The sequence below is a fragment of the Symsagittifera roscoffensis genome, chromosome 4 (genome assembly GCF_963678635.1).
Source record: "Symsagittifera roscoffensis chromosome 4, txSymRosc1.1, whole genome shotgun sequence".
Classification (NCBI taxonomy): domain Eukaryota; kingdom Metazoa; phylum Xenacoelomorpha; order Acoela; family Convolutidae; genus Symsagittifera; species Symsagittifera roscoffensis.
Genome location: NC_087065.1, coordinates 40,608,974 through 40,628,677, shown reverse-complemented (window position 1 = coordinate 40,628,677; position 19,704 = coordinate 40,608,974). Strand labels below are relative to the sequence as shown.

Sequence of the window (19,704 nt, the reverse complement as noted above, 5' to 3'; positions counted from 1 at the left end):
ATGAATCAGTGTGATGTCGTATTCAATTTCTGGATACAAATTTGAATTTAGTTTCGCTAGATTGAGTTCGACAGTCAATCAATAGCCGTTAGTTTTTCTAGCTAAATTATATGAGCAACAATTAAATGACTCATTGTTGATGAATCAGGCGGATGTTTTTTCAATCTCAAGATAAGTATTTTGAATTACTTTCGCTAGATCGAATTCGGCAGTCAACCACTGGCCGTTAGTTTTTCTAGCTAAATTATTAATGGAGCAATTAAATGACTCATAGTTGTTAAATCAGTGGGATGTCGTATTCAATTTCTAGATACAAAGTTAAATTTAGTTTTGCTAGATCGAGTTCGACAGTGAATCACTAGCCGTTAGTTATTCTAGCTAAATTATTTATGCAACAATTAAATGACTCATTGCTGACAAATCAGTCGGATGTTGTATTCATATTCAAGAATTTTTGATTTGATTACTGCTTGGTTGAGTTCGACAGTAAATCACTAGCCGTTAGTTTTTTTGCCGAATTTTTTGAGCAACAATTAAATGACTCATCGTGGATGAATCAGCCGGATTTTTTTTTCAATCTCAAGATAAGTTTTTTGAATTACTTTTGCTAGATCGAATTCGACAGTCAATCAATAGCCGTTAGTTTTTCTAGCTAAATTATATGAGCAACAATTAAATGACTCCTTGTTGATGAATCAGGCGGATGTTTTTTTCAATCTCAAGATAAGTATTTTGAATTACTTTCGCTAGATCGAATTCGGCAGTCAATCACTAGCCGTTAGTTTTTCTAGCTAAATTATTAATGCAGCAATTAAATGACTCATAGTTGATAAATCAGTGGGATGTCGTATTCAATTTCTAGATACAAAGTTAAATTTAGTTTTGCTAGATCGAGTTCGACAGTGAATCACTAGCCGTTAGGTATTCTAGCTAAATTATTTATGCAACAATTAATTGACTTATTGCTGACGAATCAGTCGGATGTTGTATTCATATTCAAGAATTTTTGATTTGATTACTGCTTGGTTGAGTTCGACAGTAAATCACTAGCCGTTAGTTTTTTTGCCGAATTTTTTGAGCAACAATTAAATGACTCATCGTGGATGAATCAGCCGGATTTTTTTTTCAATCTCAAGATAAGTTTTTTGAATTACTTTTGCTAGATCGAATTCGACAGTCAATCAATAGCCGTTAGTTTTTCTAGCTAAATTATATGAGCAACAATTAAATGACTCATTGTTGATGAATCAGGCGGATGTTTTTTTCAATCTCAAGATAAGTATTTTGAATTACTTTCGCTAGATCGAATTCGGCAGTCAATCACTAGCCGTTAGTTTTTCTAGCTAAATTATTAATGCAGCAATTAAATGACTCATAGTTGATAAATCAGTGGGATGTCGTATTCAATTTCTAGATACAAAGTTAAATTTAGTTTTGCTAGATCGAGTTCGACAGTGAATCACTAGCCGTTAGGTATTCTAGCTAAATTATTTATGCAACAATTAATTGACTCATTGCTGACGAATCAGTCGGATGTTGTATTCAAATTCAAGAATTTTTGATTTGATTACTGCTTGGTTGAGTTCGACAGTAAATCACTAGCCGTTAGTTATTTTTGCCGAATTTTCTGAGCAACAATTAAATGACTCATCGTGGATGAATCAGCCGGATTTTTTTTTCAATCTCAAGATAAGTTTTTTGAATTACTTTTGCTAGATCGAATTCGGCAGTCAATCACTAGCCGTTAGTTATTCTAGCTAAATTATTAATGCAGCAATTAAATGACTCATCGTTCATGAATCAGTGTGATGTCGTATTCAATTTCTGGATACAAATTTGAATTTAGTTTTGCTAGATTGAGTTCGACAGTCAATCAATAGCCGTTAGTTTTTCTAGCTAAATTATATGAGCAACAATTAAATGACTCATTGTTGATGAATCAGGCGGATGTTTTTTCAATCTCAAGATAAGTTTTTTGAATTACTTTTGCTAGATCGAATTCGACAGTCAATCAATAGCCGTTAGTTTTTCTAGCTAAATTATATGAGCAACAATTAAATGACTCCTTGTTGATGAATCAGGCGGATGTTTTTTTCAATCTCAAGATAAGTATTTTGAATTACTTTCGCTAGATCGAATTCGGCAGTCAATCACTAGCCGTTAGTTTTTCTAGCTAAATTATTAATGCAGCAATTAAATGACTCATAGTTGATAAATCAGTGGGATGTCGTATTCAATTTCTAGATACAAAGTTAAATTTAGTTTTGCTAGATCGAGTTCGACAGTGAATCACTAGCCGTTAGGTATTCTAGCTAAATTATTTATGCAACAATTAATTGACTCATTGCTGACGAATCAGTCGGATGTTGTATTCATATTCAAGAATTTTTGATTTGATTACTGCTTGGTTGAGTTCGACAGTAAATCACTAGCCGTTAGTTTTTTTGCCGAATTTTTTGAGCAACAATTAAATGACTCATTGTTGATGAATCAGGCGGATGTTTTTTCAATCTCAAGATAAGTTTTTTGAATTACTTTTGCTAGATCGAATTCGACAGTCAATCAATAGCCGTTAGTTTTTCTAGCTAAATTATATGAGCAACAATTAAATGACTCATTGTTGATGAATCAGGCGGATGTTTTTTTCAATCTCAAGATAAGTATTTTGAATTACTTTCGCTAGATCGAATTCGGCAGTCAATCACTAGCCGTTAGTTTTTCTAGCTAAATTATTAATGCAGCAATTAAATGACTCATAGTTGATAAATCAGTGGGATGTCGTATTCAATTTCTAGATACAAAGTTAAATTTAGTTTTGCTAGATCGAGTTCGACAGTGAATCACTAGCCGTTAGGTATTCTAGCTAAATTATTTATGCAACAATTAATTGACTCATTGCTGACGAATCAGTCGGATGTTGTATTCAAATTCAAGAATTTTTGATTTGATTACTGCTTGGTTGAGTTCGACAGTAAATCACTAGCCGTTAGTTTTTTTGCCGAATTTTTTGAGCAACAATTAAATGACTCATCGTGGATGAATCAGCCGGATTTTTTTTTCAATCTCAAGATAAGTTTTTTGAATTACTTTTGCTAGATCGAATTCGACAGTCAATCAATAGCCGTTAGTTTTTCTAGCTAAATTATATGAGCAACAATTAAATGACTCATTGTTGATGAATCAGGCGGATGTTTTTTTTCAATCTCAAGATAAGTATTTTGAATTACTTTCGCTAGATCGAATTCGGCAGTCAATCACTAGCCGTTAGTTTTTCTAGCTAAATTATTAATGCAGCAATTAAATGACTCATAGTTGATAAATCAGTGGGATGTCGTATTCAATTTCTAGATACAAAGTTAAATTTAGTTTTGCTAGATCGAGTTCGACAGTGAATCACTAGCCGTTAGGTATTCTAGCTAAATTATTTATGCAACAATTAATTGACTCATTGCTGACGAATCAGTCGGATGTTGTATTCAAATTCAAGAATTTTTGATTTGATTACTGCTTGGTTGAGTTCGACAGTAAATCACTAGCCGTTAGTTATTTTTGCCGAATTTTCTGAGCAACAATTAAATGACTCATCGTGGATGAATCAGCCGGATTTTTTTTTCAATCTCAAGATAAGTTTTTTGAATTACTTTTGCTAGATCGAATTCGGCAGTCAATCACTAGCCGTTAGTTATTCTAGCTAAATTATTAATGCAGCAATTAAATGACTCATCGTTCATGAATCAGTGTGATGTCGTATTCAATTTCTGGATACAAATTTGAATTTAGTTTTGCTAGATCGAGTTCGACAGTCAATCAATAGCCGTTAGTTTTTCTAGCTAAATTATATGAGCAACAATTAAATGACTCATTGTTGATGAATCAGGCGGATGTTTTTTTCAATCTCAAGATAAGTATTTTGAATTACTTTCGCTAGATCGAATTCGACAGTCAATCAATAGCCGTTAGTTTTTCTAGCTAAATTATATGAGCAACAATTAAATGACTCCTTGTTGATGAATCAGGCGGATGTTTTTTTCAATCTCAAGATAAGTATTTTGAATTACTTTCGCTAGATCGAATTCGGCAGTCAATCACTAGCCGTTAGTTTTTCTAGCTAAATTATTAATGCAGCAATTAAATGACTCATAGTTGATAAATCAGTGGGATGTCGTATTCAATTTCTAGATACAAAGTTAAATTTAGTTTTGCTAGATCGAGTTCGACAGTGAATCACTAGCCGTTAGGTATTCTAGCTAAATTATTTATGCAACAATTAATTGACTCATTGCTGACGAATCAGTCGGATGTTGTATTCAAATTCAAGAATTTTTGATTTGATTACTGCTTGGTTGAGTTCGACAGTAAATCACTAGCCGTTAGTTATTTTTGCCGAATTTTCTGAGCAACAATTAAATAACTCATCGTGGATGAATCAGCCGGATTTTTTTTTCAATCTCAAGATAAGTTTTTTGAATTACTTTCGCTAGATCGAATTCGGCCGTCAATCACTAGCCGTTAGTTATTCTAGCTAAACTATTAATGCAGCAATTAAATGACTCATCGTTCATGAATCAGTGTGATGTCGTATTCAATTTCTGGATACAAATTTGAATTTAGTTTTGCTAGATTGAGTTCGACAGTCAATCAATAGCCGTTAGTTTTTCTAGCTAAATTATATGAGCAACAATTAAATGACTCATTGTTGATGAATCAGGCGGATGTTTTTTCAATCTCAAGATAAGTATTTTGAATTACTTTCGCTAGATCGAATTCGGCAGTCAATCACTAGCCGTTAGTTTTTCTAGCTAAATTATTAATGCAGCAATTAAATGACTCATAGTTGATAAATCAGTGGGATGTCGTATTCAATTTCTAGATACAAAGTTAAATTTAGTTTTGCTAGATCGAGTTCGACAGTGAATCACTAGCCGTTAGGTATTCTAGCTAAATTATTTATGCAACAATTAATTGACTCATTGCTGACGAATCAGTCGGATGTTGTTTTCAAATTCAAGAATTTTTGATTTGATTACTGCTTGGTTGAGTTCGACAGTAAATCACTAGCCGTTAGTTGTTTTTGCCGAATTTTCTGAGCAACAATTAAATGACTCATCGTGGATGAATCAGCCGATTTTTTTTTTTCAATCTCAAGATAAGTTTTTTGAATTACTTTCGCTAGATCGAATTCGGCCGTCAATCACTAGCCGTTAGTTATTCTAGCTAAACTATTAATGCAGCAATTAAATGACTCATCGTTCATGAATCAGTGTGATGTCGTATTCAATTTCTGGATACAAATTTGAATTTAGTTTTGCTAGATTGAGTTCGACAGTCAATCAATAGCCGTTAGTTTTTCTAGCTAAATTATATGAGCAACAATTAAATGACTCATTGTTGATGAATCAGGCGGATGTTTTTTCCATCTCAAGATAAGTATTTTGAATTACTTTCGCTAGATCGAATTCGGCAGTCAATCACTAGCCGTTAGTTTTTCTACCTAAATTATTAATGCAGCAATTAAATGACTCATAGTTGATAAATCAGTGGGATGTCGTATTCAATTTCTAGATACAAAGTTAAATTTAGTTTTGCTAGATCGAGTTCGACAGTGAATCACTAGCCGTTAGTTTTTTTGGCCGAATTTTTTGAGCAACAATTAAATGACTCATCGTGGATGAATCAGCCGGATTTTTTTTTCAATCTCAAGATAAGTTTTTTGAATTACTTTCGCTAGATCGAATTCGACAGTCAATCAATAGCCGTTAGTTTTTCTAGCTAAATTATATGAGCAACAATTAAATGACTCATTGTTGATGAATCAGGCGGATGTTTTTTTTCAATCTCAAGATAAGTATTTTGAATTACTTTCGCTAGATCGAATTCGGCAGTCAATCACTAGCCGTCAGTTTTTCTAGCTAAATTATTAATGCAGCAATTAAATGACTCATAGTTGATAAATCAGTGGGATGTCGTATTCAATTTCTAGATACAAAGTTAAATTTAGTTTTGCTAGATCGAGTTCGACAGTGAATCACTAGCCGTTAGGTATTCTAGCTAAATTATTTATGCAACAATTAATTGACTCATTGCTGACGAATCAGTCGGATGTTGTATTCAAATTCAAGAATTTTTGATTTGATTACTGCTTGGTTGAGTTCGACAGTAAATCACTAGCCGTTAGTTATTTTTGCCAAATTTTTTGAGCAACAATTAAATGACTCATCGTGGATGAATCAGCCGGATTTTTTTTTCAATCTCAAGATAAGTTTTTTGAATTACTTTCGCTAGATCGAATTCGGCAGTCATTCACTAGCCGTTAGTTATTCTAGCTAAATTATTAATGCAGCGATTAAATGACTCATCGTTCATGAATCAGTGTGATGTCGTATTCAATTTCTGGATACAAATTTGAATTTAGTTTTGCTAGATTGAGTTCGACAGTCAATCAATAGCCGTTAGTTTTTCTAGCTAAATTATATGAGCAACAATTAAATGACTCATTGTTGATGAATCAGGCGGATGTTTTTTTTCAATCTCAAGATAAGTATTTTGAATTACTTTCGCTAGATCGAATTCGGCAGTCAATCACTAGCCGTCAGTTTTTCTAGCTAAATTATTAATGCAGCAATTAAATGACTCATAGTTGATAAATCAGTGGGATGTCGTATTCAATTTCTAGATACAAAGTTAAATTTAGTTTTGCTAGATCGAGTTCGACAGTGAATCACTAGCCGTTAGGTATTCTAGCTAAATTATTTATGCAACAATTAATTGACTCATTGCTGACGAATCAGTCGGATGTTGTATTCAAATTCAAGAATTTTTGATTTGATTACTGCTTGGTTGAGTTCGACAGTAAATCACTAGCCGTTAGTTATTTTTGCCAAATTTTTTGAGCAACAATTAAATGACTCATCGTGGATGAATCAGCCGGATTTTTTTTTCAATCTCAAGATAAGTTTTTTGAATTACTTTCGCTAGATCGAATTCGGCAGTCATTCACTAGCCGTTAGTTATTCTAGCTAAATTATTAATGCAGCGATTAAATGACTCATCGTTCATGAATCAGTGTGATGTCGTATTCAATTTCTGGATACAAATTTGAATTTAGTTTTGCTAGATTGAGTTCGACAGTCAATCAATAGCCGTTAGTTTTTCTAGCTAAATTATATGAGCAACAATTAAATGACTCACTGTTGATGAATCAGGCGGATGTTTTTTCAATCTCAAGATAAGTATTTTGAATTACTTTCGCTAGATCGAATTCGGCAGTCAATCACTAGCCGTTAGTTTTTCTAGCTAAATTATTAATGCAGCAATTAAATGACTCATAGTTGATAAATCAGTGGGATGTCGTATTCAATTTCTAGATACAAAGTTAAATTTAGTTTTGCTAGATCGAGTTCGACAGTGAATCACTAGCCGTTAGTTATTCTAGCTAAATTATTTATGCAACAATTAAATGACTCATTGCTGACGAATCAGTCGGATGTTGTATTCAAATTCAAGAATTTTTGATTTGATTACTGCTTGGTTGAGTTCGACAGTAAATCACTAGCCGTTAGTTTTTTTTGCCGAATTTTTTGAGCAACAATTAAATGACTCATCGTGGATGAATCAGCCGGATTTTTTTTTCAATCTCAAGATAAGTTTTTTGAATTACTTTCGCTAGATCGAATTCGACAGTCAATCAATAGCCGTTAGTTTTTCTAGCTAAATTATATGAGCAACAATTAAATGACTCATTGTTGATGAATCAGGCGGATGTTTTTTTTCAATCTCAAGATAAGTATTTTGAATTACTTTCGCTAGATCGAATTCGGCAGTCAATCACTAGCCGTCAGTTTTTCTAGCTAAATTATTAATGCAGCAATTAAATGACTCATAGTTGATAAATCAGTGGGATGTCGTATTCAATTTCTAGATACAAAGTTAAATTTAGTTTTGCTAGATCGAGTTCGACAGTGAATCACTAGCCGTTAGGTATTTTAGCTAAATTATTTATGCAACAATTAATTGACTCATTGCTGACGAATCAGTCGGATGTTGTATTCAAATTCAAGAATTTTTGATTTGATTACTGCTTGGTTGAGTTCGACAGTAAATCACTAGCCGTTAGTTATTTTTGCCGAATTTTTTGAGCAACAATTAAATGACTCATCGTGGATGAATCAGCCGGATTTTTTTTTCAATCTCAAGATAAGTTTTTTGAATTACTTTCGCTAGATCGAATTCGGCAGTCAATCACTAGCCGTTAGTTATTCTAGCTAAATTATTAATGCAGCAATTAAATGACTCATAGTTGATAAATCAGTGGGATGTCTTATTCAATTTCTAGATACAAAGTTAAATTTAGTTTTGCTAGATCGAGTTCGACAGTGAATCACAAGCCGTTAGGTATTCTAGCTAAATTATTTATGCAACAATTAATTGACTCATTGCTGACGAATCAGTCGGATGTTGTATTCAAATTCAAGAATTTTTGATTTGATTACTGCTTGGTTGAGTTCGACAGTAAATCACTAGCCGTTAGTTATTTTTGCCGAATTTTTTGAGCAACAATTAAATGACTCATCGTGGATGAATCAGCCGGATTTTTTTTTCAATCTCAAGATAAGTTTTTTGAATTACTTTCGCTAGATCGAATTCGGCCGTCAATCACTAGCCGTTAGTTATTCTAGCTAAATTATTAATGAAGCAATTAAATGACTCATCGTTCATGAATCAGTGTGATGTCGTATTCAATTTCTGGATACAAATTTGAATTTAGTTTTGCTAGATTGAGTTCGACAGTCAATCAATAGCCGTTAGTTTTTCTAGCTAAATTATATGAGCAACAATTAAATGACTCACTGTTGATGAATCAGGCGGATGTTTTTTCAATCTCAAGATAAGTATTTTGAATTACTTTCGCTAGATCGAATTCGGCAGTCAATCACTAGCCGTTAGTTTTTCTAGCTAAATTATTAATGCAGCAATTAAATGACTCAAAGTTGATAAATCAGTGGGATGTCGTATTCAATTTCTAGATACAAAGTTAAATTTAGTTTTGCTAGATCGAGTTCGACAGTGAATCACTAGCCGTTAGTTATTCTAGCTAAATTATTTATGCAACAATTAAATGACTCATTGCTGACGAATCAGTCGGATGTTGTATTCAAATTCAAGAATTTTTGATTTGATTACTGCTTGGTTGAGTTCGACAGTAAATCACTAGCCGTTAGTTTTTTTTGCCGAATTTTTTGAGCAACAATTAAATAACTCATCGTGGATGAATCAGCCGGATTTTTTTTTCAATCTCAAGATAAGTTTTTTGAATTACTTTCGCTAGATCGAATTCGGCAGTCAATCACTAGCCGTTAGTTATTCTAGCTAAATTATTAATGGAGCAATTAAATGACTCATAGTTGATAAATCAGTGGGATGTCGTATTCAATTTCTAGATACAAAGTTAAATTTAGTTTTGCTAGATCGAGTTCGACAGTGAATCACTAGCCGTTAGTTATTCTAGCTAAGTTATTTAAGCAACAATTAAATGACTCATTGCTGACGAATCAGTCGGATGTTGTATTCAATTTCGAGATAGTTTTTTTTGAATTATTTTTGCTAGATCGAGTTCGACAGTGAATTACTAGCCGTTAGTTATTCAAGCTAATTGGTTTCAGCATTATTTAAATGTCTCAATATTGATGATTCAATCGGAAGTTGTGTTCAGTTTTCAGACAAGTATTTCGATTTACTTTCGCTAGATCGAGTTCGGCAGTGAATCACTAGCCGTTAGTTATTCTAGCTAAATTATGTGAGCAACAATTAAATGACTCATTGTTGATGAATAAGTCGGATGTTGTATTCAATTTCAAGACAAGTATTTCGATTTACTTTCGCTAAATCGAGTTCGGCAGTGAATCACTAGCCGTTAATTTTTCTAGCTAAGTTATTAATGCAGCAATTAAATGACTCTTTGTTCATGAATCAGTGTGAGGTCGTATTCAATTTCTAGATACAAGTTTGAATTTAGTTTCGCTAGATCGAGTTTGACAGTGAATCAATAGTCGTTAGTTATTCTAGCTAAATTATGTGAGCAACAATTAAATGACTCATTGTTGATGAATAAGTCGGATGTTGTATTCAATTTCAAGACAAGTATTTCGATTTACTTTCGCTAAATCGAGTTCGGCAGTGAACTACTAGCCGTTAATTTTTCTAGCTAAATTATTAATGCAGCAATTAAATGACTCTTTGTTCATGAATCAGTGTGATGTCGTATTCAATTTCTAGAATCAAATTTGAATTTAGTTTTGCTAGATTGAGTTCGACAGTGAATCAATAGCCGTTAGTTATTCTAGCTAAATTATATGAGCAACAATTAATTGATTCATTGTTGATGAATCAGTTGGATGTTGTTTTCAATTTCAAGACAAGTATTTTGAATTATTTTTGCTAGATCGAGTTCGACAGTGAATCAATAGTCGTTAGTTATTCTAGCTAAATTATGTGAGCAACAATTAAATGACTCATTGTTGATGAATAAGTCGGATGTTGTATTCAATTTCAAGACAAGTATTTCGATTTACTTTCGCTAAATCGAGTTCGGCAGTGAACTACTAGCCGTTAATTTTTCTAGCTAAATTATTAATGCAGCAATTAAATGACTCTTTGTTCATGAATCAGTGTGATGTCGTATTCAATTTCTAGAATCAAATTTGAATTTAGTTTTGCTAGATTGAGTTCGACAGTGAATCAATAGCCGTTAGTTATTCTAGCTAAATTATATGAGCAACAATTAATTGACTCATTGCTGACGAATCAGTCGGATGTTGTATTCAAATTCAAGAATTTTTGATTTGATTACTGCTTGGTTGAGTTCGACAGTAAATCACTAGCCGTTAGTTTTTTTTGCCGAATTTTTTGAGCAACAATTAAATGACTCATCGTGGATGAATCAGCCGGATTTTTTTTTCAATCTCAAGATAAGTTTTTTGAATTACTTTCGCTAGATCGAATTCGGCAGTCAATCACTAGCCGTTAGTTATTCTAGCTAAATTATTAATGCAGCAATTAAATGACTCATAGTTGATAAATCAGTGGGATGTCTTATTCAATTTCTAGATACAAAGTTAAATTTAGTTTTGCTAGATCGAGTTCGACAGTGAATCACAAGCCGTTAGGTATTCTAGCTAAATTATTTATGCAACAATTAATTGACTCATTGCTGACGAATCAGTCGGATGTTGTATTCAAATTCAAGAATTTTTGATTTGATTACTGCTTGGTTGAGTTCGACAGTAAATCACTAGCCGTTAGTTATTTTTGCCGAATTTTTTGAGCAACAATTAAATGACTCATCGTGGATGAATCAGCCGGATTTTTTTTTCAATCTCAAGATAAGTTTTTTGAATTACTTTCGCTAGATCGAATTCGGCCGTCAATCACTAGCCGTTAGTTATTCTAGCTAAATTATTAATGAAGCAATTAAATGACTCATCGTTCATGAATCAGTGTGATGTCGTATTCAATTTCTGGATACAAATTTGAATTTAGTTTTGCTAGATTGAGTTCGACAGTGAATCAATAGCCGTTAGTTTTTCTAGCTAAATTATATGAGCAACAATTAAATGACTCACTGTTGATGAATCAGGCGGATGTTTTTTCAATCTCAAGATAAGTATTTTGAATTACTTTCGCTAGATCGAATTCGGCAGTCAATCACTAGCCGTTAGTTTTTCTAGCTAAATTATTAATGCAGCAATTAAATGACTCAAAGTTGATAAATCAGTGGGATGTCGTATTCAATTTCTAGATACAAAGTTAAATTTAGTTTTGCTAGATCGAGTTCGACAGTGAATCACTAGCCGTTAGTTATTCTAGCTAAATTATTTATGCAACAATTAAATGACTCATTGCTGACGAATCAGTCGGATGTTGTATTCAAATTCAAGAATTTTTGATTTGATTACTGCTTGGTTGAGTTCGACAGTAAATCACTAGCCGTTAGTTTTTTTTGCCGAATTTTTTGAGCAACAATTAAATAACTCATCGTGGATGAATCAGCCGGATTTTTTTTTCAATCTCAAGATAAGTTTTTTGAATTACTTTCGCTAGATCGAATTCGGCAGTCAATCACTAGCCGTTAGTTATTCTAGCTAAATTATTAATGGAGCAATTAAATGACTCATAGTTGATAAATCAGTGGGATGTCGTATTCAATTTCTAGATACAAAGTTAAATTTAGTTTTGCTAGATCGAGTTCGACAGTGAATCACTAGCCGTTAGTTATTCTAGCTAAGTTATTTAAGCAACAATTAAATGACTCATTGCTGACGAATCAGTCGGATGTTGTATTCAATTTCGAGATAGTTTTTTTTGAATTATTTTTGCTAGATCGAGTTCGACAGTGAATTACTAGCCGTTAGTTATTCAAGCTAATTGGTTTCAGCATTATTTAAATGTCTCAATATTGATGATTCAATCGGAAGTTGTGTTCAGTTTTCAGACAAGTATTTCGATTTACTTTCGCTAGATCGAGTTCGGCAGTGAATCACTAGCCGTTAGTTATTCTAGCTAAATTATGTGAGCAACAATTAAATGACTCATTGTTGATGAATAAGTCGGATGTTGTATTCAATTTCAAGACAAGTATTTCGATTTACTTTCGCTAAATCGAGTTCGGCAGTGAATCACTAGCCGTTAATTTTTCTAGCTAAGTTATTAATGCAGCAATTAAATGACTCTTTGTTCATGAATCAGTGTGAGGTCGTATTCAATTTCTAGATACAAGTTTGAATTTAGTTTCGCTAGATCGAGTTTGACAGTGAATCAATAGTCGTTAGTTATTCTAGCTAAATTATGTGAGCAACAATTAAATGACTCATTGTTGATGAATAAGTCGGATGTTGTATTCAATTTCAAGACAAGTATTTCGATTTACTTTCGCTAAATCGAGTTCGGCAGTGAACTACTAGCCGTTAATTTTTCTAGCTAAATTATTAATGCAGCAATTAAATGACTCTTTGTTCATGAATCAGTGTGATGTCGTATTCAATTTCTAGAATCAAATTTGAATTTAGTTTTGCTAGATTGAGTTCGACAGTGAATCAATAGCCGTTAGTTATTCTAGCTAAATTATATGAGCAACAATTAATTGATTCATTGTTGATGAATCAGTTGGATGTTGTTTTCAATTTCAAGACAAGTATTTTGAATTATTTTTGCTAGATCGAGTTCGACAGTGAATCACAAGCCGTTAGTTTTTCTAGCTAAATTATATGAGCAGCAATTAAATGACTCATCGTTGACGAATCAGTCGGATATTCTATTCAGTTTCAAGACTTTTTGAATTGATTTTTGCTGGGTTGAGTTCAAGGGTAAATCACTAGCCGTTAGTTGTTCTTGCTGATTTTTTTGAGCAATAATTAAATGACTCATCGTTGATGAATCAGTCGGATGCTGTATTCAAGTTCAAGATAAGTTTTTTGAATTACTTTTGCTAGATCGAGTCGGCAGTGAATCACTAGCTGTTAGCTGTTCTAGCTAATTTATTCATGCAACAATTAACTGACTCATTGTTCATGAATCAGTCGGATGTTGTTTTATGTTTCAAGATTTTTTTTTGAATTGATTTTTGTCTGATTGAGTTTGATAGTGAATCACTAGCCGTTTGTTTGTCTGGCTAAAAAATTCATGCAACAATTAAATGACTCATCGTCGATGAATCAGTCTGATGTTGTAATCAATTTCAAGATTTTTTTTGAATAAATTTTCGCTTGATTGAGTTCGACAGTAAATCACTAGCCGTTAGTTATTCTTGCTAAATTAATTTAGCAATAATTAAACGACTACTTGTTGATGAATCAGTCGGATGTTGTATTCAAGTTCAGGATAAATCTTTTGAATTACTTTCGCTAGATTGAATTCGACAGTGAATCTTAAACGCTAGTTATTAAATGCAACAATTAAATGACTCATCGTTGTTGAATCAGTCGGATGTTGTATTCAATTTTAAGATTTTTTGAATTGATTTTCGCTTGATTGAGTTCGACAGTGAATCACTAGCCGTTAGTTATTCTTGCTAATTTCTTTGAGCAACAATAAAAAGACTCATCGTTGATTAATCAGTCGGATTTGGTATTCAAGTTCAAGGCAAGTATTTTGAATTTTTTTTGGTAGATCGAGTTCGACAGTGAATCACTAGCCGTAAGTTATAATAGTTTATTTATTTATGCAGCAATTAAATGATTCATTGTTGATGACTCAGTCGGATGTTGTGTTCAATTTCAAGATGTTTTTTTTGGTTTCGCTAGATTGATTTCGACAGTGAATCACTAGCCGTTAGTTATTCTAGATAAATTATTACAGCAACAATTTAATGACTCGTTGTTGATCAATCATTCGGATATTGTTTTCATTTTTATGAATAAGTTCGACAGTGAATCATTTGCCGTTAGTCATTCTAGCTAACTTATTTGAGCTACAATTGACTCATTTTTGATGAATCAGTTGGTTGTTGTAGTCAAACTACATAGAATTTGTTTTCACTGGATTGAGCTTGACTGTGAGTCACTAAACGTTAGTTATTCTGATTAATTTTTTTGCTTGTTAGTTTTTCACATGCAAAATGTGTGTGGATGTCTTGACTTCGTTATATTCCAAATTTTTACATGCCAAATTGTGTCTATTGTTTTTAGTTCCTGCATCGCATTAGCAATTTTTTAGCATATATAGCTGCTTTTTTGTTGACTAGTGTTTGTCGGCTGTTAAACGTTCGTGGCGGAGCGGGAAGGGCGTGAGACTCTAAATCTCGAGGTCAAATCCGTTTCGTAGCAAAGGTTAAATAATTTGAGGCTTATGTTTTTCTTATCTGACTTTATAAGGCTGCTTTTTTGTGGTGTCATCGCTAGTGTTTGCGAAGCGCAGCTTAGCCTCTGTGTATAAGTTTAATTTCGCTAGATTGAGATGAACAGTGAATCACTACTCGTTAGTTGTTCTAGCTAATTTTTTTGCAACATATGTTGCTTTCTTGACGTATCATTCGATTGTTGTTTTCAGCTTCACATACTATAGCCATATTTTTTCCGCTTGGTTTTCGAAAGAGTTCGAAAGATTTTTTTTTTTCAGTTTTATAGAGGAATAGGAGTTACAGATCGATCAATTTTTCTGCCGCATTTGTTGCTTGCATCAAATTTGTCAGAGAACATCTTCACAAAGTTGAAACCTTAAGCAGGAAGTAATTTGTTTTATTTAATTTCGGCTGAGCAAAATTCTTTCGATAAGTGCTATCAGTGGCTTGGATTTTATAGCGTGATTGTGATTGATTGTTGGTTGGCAAGGACTCTTGCTGAATATATGGGCATTTTTTAAGTTTTATAAATAATGATAAGATAACTAACGCAAGAAAATATTAACCTTGTCTGAATATGATATAGATGTTCGAGTTTCAAGATGAATCGAGAAGGAATTGTGTTGCAGAGAAAACCATTTGATTTCTATCGAGTTCTTTTTGACGATGGCTTGGAGTCAAAAGACCTGCTTGCTGAAAATTTCTTCGTACGTTGTTTATGGTTACTCTCCATTTTTCTTTCTTTTGTTTTTCTCCAAAGATATTTCGATGAGAAGAATACCAAGTTTGGTAGCGTTCTTAGATTATCTGGCAGCAATTATTTTGAATTATATAGTGTGCTTTTGGCAATAGAAAATTTGGTCCAGTTTTTACGCTCTTTTTTTCTTTTAAAAAAGAAGTTGGTTATTCTGATTAGTTCTTTCACAGGCTGAAAACAGTTTTTGTTGCAGTTGAAAAAAACACAGGCTAAATATTTGTATTATTTGCCTTGCAGTTATGTGGGCATTTTTTTAAACCATTTTGTTGAAAACTGATTGATGCAAAAAAAAACTCGAGCTAACATGAATTTACCAATAAGACTGATGCGCCCTCATTAAGTGCGTTTTTTGGCTATTTTTCTCAGCTAAGAATTGTTTTCTCGCCCGCTTGCAAAGAGAAGAGCAGGGTTCAAGGTGTTTTTCTTGCTATTTAGTGTGGATTAATCCAGTTGATCCTTTTTACTTGTTCCTAGGGCCATGACTGGGTTGCGCGTGGTGTGCCGCGTCTCAACGATCGCGTAAACATATTGTGGTCAGATGAGCAGCTGCATCAGGCCAAGTTCACAGGCATCATCAGGGTCAACTACTGCCAGGTGTTGTTCCACGATGACGCATCACTGCAATGGGTCGAAGAGAAAAACCTCTTATCCAGATGAAATCATCTCCATGTTCATACTTTGCATCAAAATTAATGCAGAGCCGAAACACGATGTGCTTTAACGGGATAGATGCCAAGCCGAAACAGTTAAAATCGCTTCAAGAAATGGTCTAACCTGTTGTTCAGAATTAATTTGCAGCAGTTAAAAAAGGGATGCAAATACTCTGGCTCATATAGAAACTTGTGCATTCTGAAGTTATTTTATTGGACAATTAAAAACTGTAGATAATTAGAAATCTTTGCCTTCAAATGACTGGGGTATTAGTTCTGTCTTTCTATGGTTTGTACATTTTTTTTTCGCTAAATCTTGTATTTATGGTGTTATTGGATTACCAATTTTTACTTCCAATTTTATTGTATGATTTCCACAAAGAAACATATATGCTCATGTGTTTTTTGTTTATTAGCTATTTAGATGAAAAATTTCATGAATGTAGCTCGTGTTATTTTTTTGTTTCGTTCTTTTTTCAGGAAAAAGATTGAAAAGTTGTTCAAACTCAAATATGATTTTTACCTGTTTGATTTTTTTAAAAATTTTATTCAAATTCATTTGCTAAAATGAAGGCCAATTCTGCTCTGCGATGAAAGTTCACATGGTGCGAAAACATGTTAATGACGATCAGTTAAAAAATTTTATTTTAATTTTCAAAATTCCTAGCGGAGTTTTAAAAGTATCAATTTATCTTATCTAGTTTTCTCAAATTCGGTTGGTCTTATTAGAAGTGTCAATGATTACACAAGCAAAGCTTGTTTTAAAGTATGAACTATCTTTTTTCCCAACCTAAGTCGCAAATTTTGTTGCGACTAAATGTGTTCATTTTGATAGTGTTCACTTTGATAACAATAACAAGCTATTAAACCCAGGAAATGCTAAGGATATTAACACAGACTATTTTATTACAAATAGCACTTTAGCTTCAAGGTATCGTGCATCTGTAGCGTAGAGGTAGGGAAGAAGACCAGCAACAAAATAAGAGGGTTCGAACCTGGCATAGTAGGATGTTTTCAATGAACTTTTTCGTATACTAGCTAAAATGCGTCCGGTCTATAAATTGAGTCATGTTAATTGGTAATTTTTTTCCAATTGACTCTGCATCTGTGTAAAAATTCATCTGGAAGTTCAAAGAGCTTTGAAATTATGTATTTTTTCTTTGAATTTTGAAAGCGTTTGAAAACTGAAAGACTTTAAGTTTTGATAAACAAGCCAGTCCTAATGTTAGGCAGAACCACTCTAGGGCAAGTATTATCATATTTGCTGGTTTATAAGAGCTTGCTAATACCATGTTTGGCAATTATCATTGTTTTTTTGCTTGTGCCTCGTCAATCGAACCAAAAAGACGGGGAAGTTAACATAATTTAACGTAATCAAAGTGCTAATGGCTAATTGTTCCGACCATCGAAAATGGGAAGGAAATTTGTTTTCGAGTGTGTTTTAGTGATATATCATATTAAAGCCCTTGTAGTCGTAATTCGAACCACATTGAAAATTTCAAAAAAATTCTCTGTCGAGAAAAATTGGTTCGATTTTTTTTTGATTTTTCGTCTTTATTTCGAGCTAATAAAGCGAGCGAGCAGTTTTGTTTTAATTGCCTAAAAGCTTACAATATTTAATTTAAAACGTAAAAACTTAGTTTTACTTGGGTAACGTTAGTTTACTTTGAGTATTCTAGAGCCTTTTTGGATTGTTTTTTCGTTTTTCTAATAATCTACAAATATTGTTTTTCAATTTGCTTATTTTAGTATGGCTGTCGAATATACCTAATCCCCAGTTTTTTTTGTTCAGCTCCTTTTATTACCCCACGTTGAAAGATAAACGACGAAAAAACTTGGTTGTGTTTTTTTTAAGACTATGGTCGGAACGTTCTGTGCTACTTGCACAGTAACCGGCAATCCTTGTTATTGTTTGTTGTTTTCTTAACATCCATTTTTCATAAGTGCCTAGGAAGTTATTACCTCAAAAAACGGTATGAGAAAAAACCTGCAAACGAATTTGATTGAGCAAGTTAAATGAAATGGTTTTGAAAATTCCAGGTGCTCTTAGATTAACTTACATCGGCGAAAGTTTTCTTTATCGCGGTTCGGGATTTGAAGGTAAAAAACGAATAGTGGTGTCGGAATACTTCCTGTAGCAGCAAAATTGCTCCAGCAAGCAGAAGACATTTCGTGCGGCGCACGATCTCAAAAAGTTAAATATTTTAGAACTGAGTTATCACAAGTCGTTTGTTTTCTGCTAGAAGTTCAATCCCAGAAATTGAAAGCCCTCATTATGCGACGCTAGGAGATAATAAGGGCCATGGCCTACTTAAGCTGGTCACAAAAACTAAATCTTGAAGTAAAAGTCAAAGCTTTGATCATTTGCCAAATAAACGTTTTTCTTTGATTGATTAATATTATTACATCGCTTTGACTTGTTTCGGTTTTCGAAAAAAGTGGCGCTGTTATTGTTTGTATTTTGATTCATACCATTTTTTTATCTACGTGTTTTTGCTGGAAAATTTAAAAATATTGATAGTTATCCTGAGGTCAAATTTAGAGAATTTTTACCTGTGATTATTTTTCGCGAAATTAATGGGTTTTGAAAATAGTCAATGTCGAACAATTGATGATTGCGAAAATTCCAAGCGCGTCGCATACGCGGCCAAGAACGTTGGAATTAAAACCAGCTGAGAAATTATTCCAAATTTTAACAAAGATAGCCGGTTGATGCGCAAGTAGCACAGAATGTTCTGAAAACACGAATAAAAAATACAAAAAAAAGGTTTTCGTTCTTAAAAATAGTCTTTGTTTTTGTGACTGGTCTGTTAAGAGAACTATAAAAACGCATTGAATTTCAGTTAAATAATCATAATTGAAAACAATTGTCTTCAAACAATGAACACGGATAGCCGTTATCTGTGCAAGTAGCACGGAATGTTCCGACCATAGTCTTAAAAAACACAATTTTTTTTTTCGAATTTGTCGTTTTTTCCGCGTAGTGCGATAAAGAAACTGAACAAAAAATAGAACTTAGGCATATTCGACATTCATAGTAAAATGGGCGAATTGGAAAATCGTTTTAGTAGAAAAATGACTAGATAAACGAAAAAAAAATCGTTAAAAAAATTCAAAAAAAAATTAGTTTTGCAGAAAGTTTTTGATGTTTAAACTTTTTGATTCCCAAATTGGAGCTAAAAAACTCCAAAAATTAACTGTACTCTTGTAAAAATAAATAGCCTCGCCTTTATTAGCTTGAATTTGGAGTCACCTAAATTTTCAAACTGGTTTTTCTCGACACCGAGAAATTTTTTAAAGTTTTTTTAATGTCGTTCGAATTGCAGCTGAAGGGCCTTGCGATGATATCGTTATCCACCCGTTCTGATTTGGGGTACCTGATTTTGCGTAGAAAACAAAAAAAAGCAAAAAACACCCGGATACTCAGTTCCTCCCCATTTTAACTAGTTGGAGCAATGGGGAGCTAA

General features: G+C 33.0%; 2 protein-coding genes across 4 annotated transcripts in view; both read left to right on the top strand.

The window, feature by feature from the left end:
• Positions 1 to 16,634, top strand: part of LOC134844299 (lysine-specific demethylase 4A-like) — an 86,911-nt gene extending 70,277 nt beyond the window's left edge. Inside the window, exons 17-18 of one of the 3 annotated variants that reach the window (XM_063860926.1) lie at positions 15,426 to 15,537; positions 16,062 to 16,634. In XM_063860926.1, the coding sequence (XP_063716996.1) occupies positions 15,426 to 15,537; positions 16,062 to 16,244 (295 nt within the window). In that variant the 3' untranslated portion in view covers positions 16,245 to 16,634. Of the gene's footprint in view, positions 1 to 15,416; positions 15,538 to 16,061 lie in introns of all 3 variants that reach the window. The other 2 variants (XM_063860925.1, XM_063860927.1) reach the window with 2 other exon arrangements.
• Positions 1 to 19,704, top strand: part of LOC134844878 (uncharacterized) — a 527,221-nt gene that overhangs the window by 254,097 nt on the left and 253,420 nt on the right. The window lies entirely within an intron of this gene.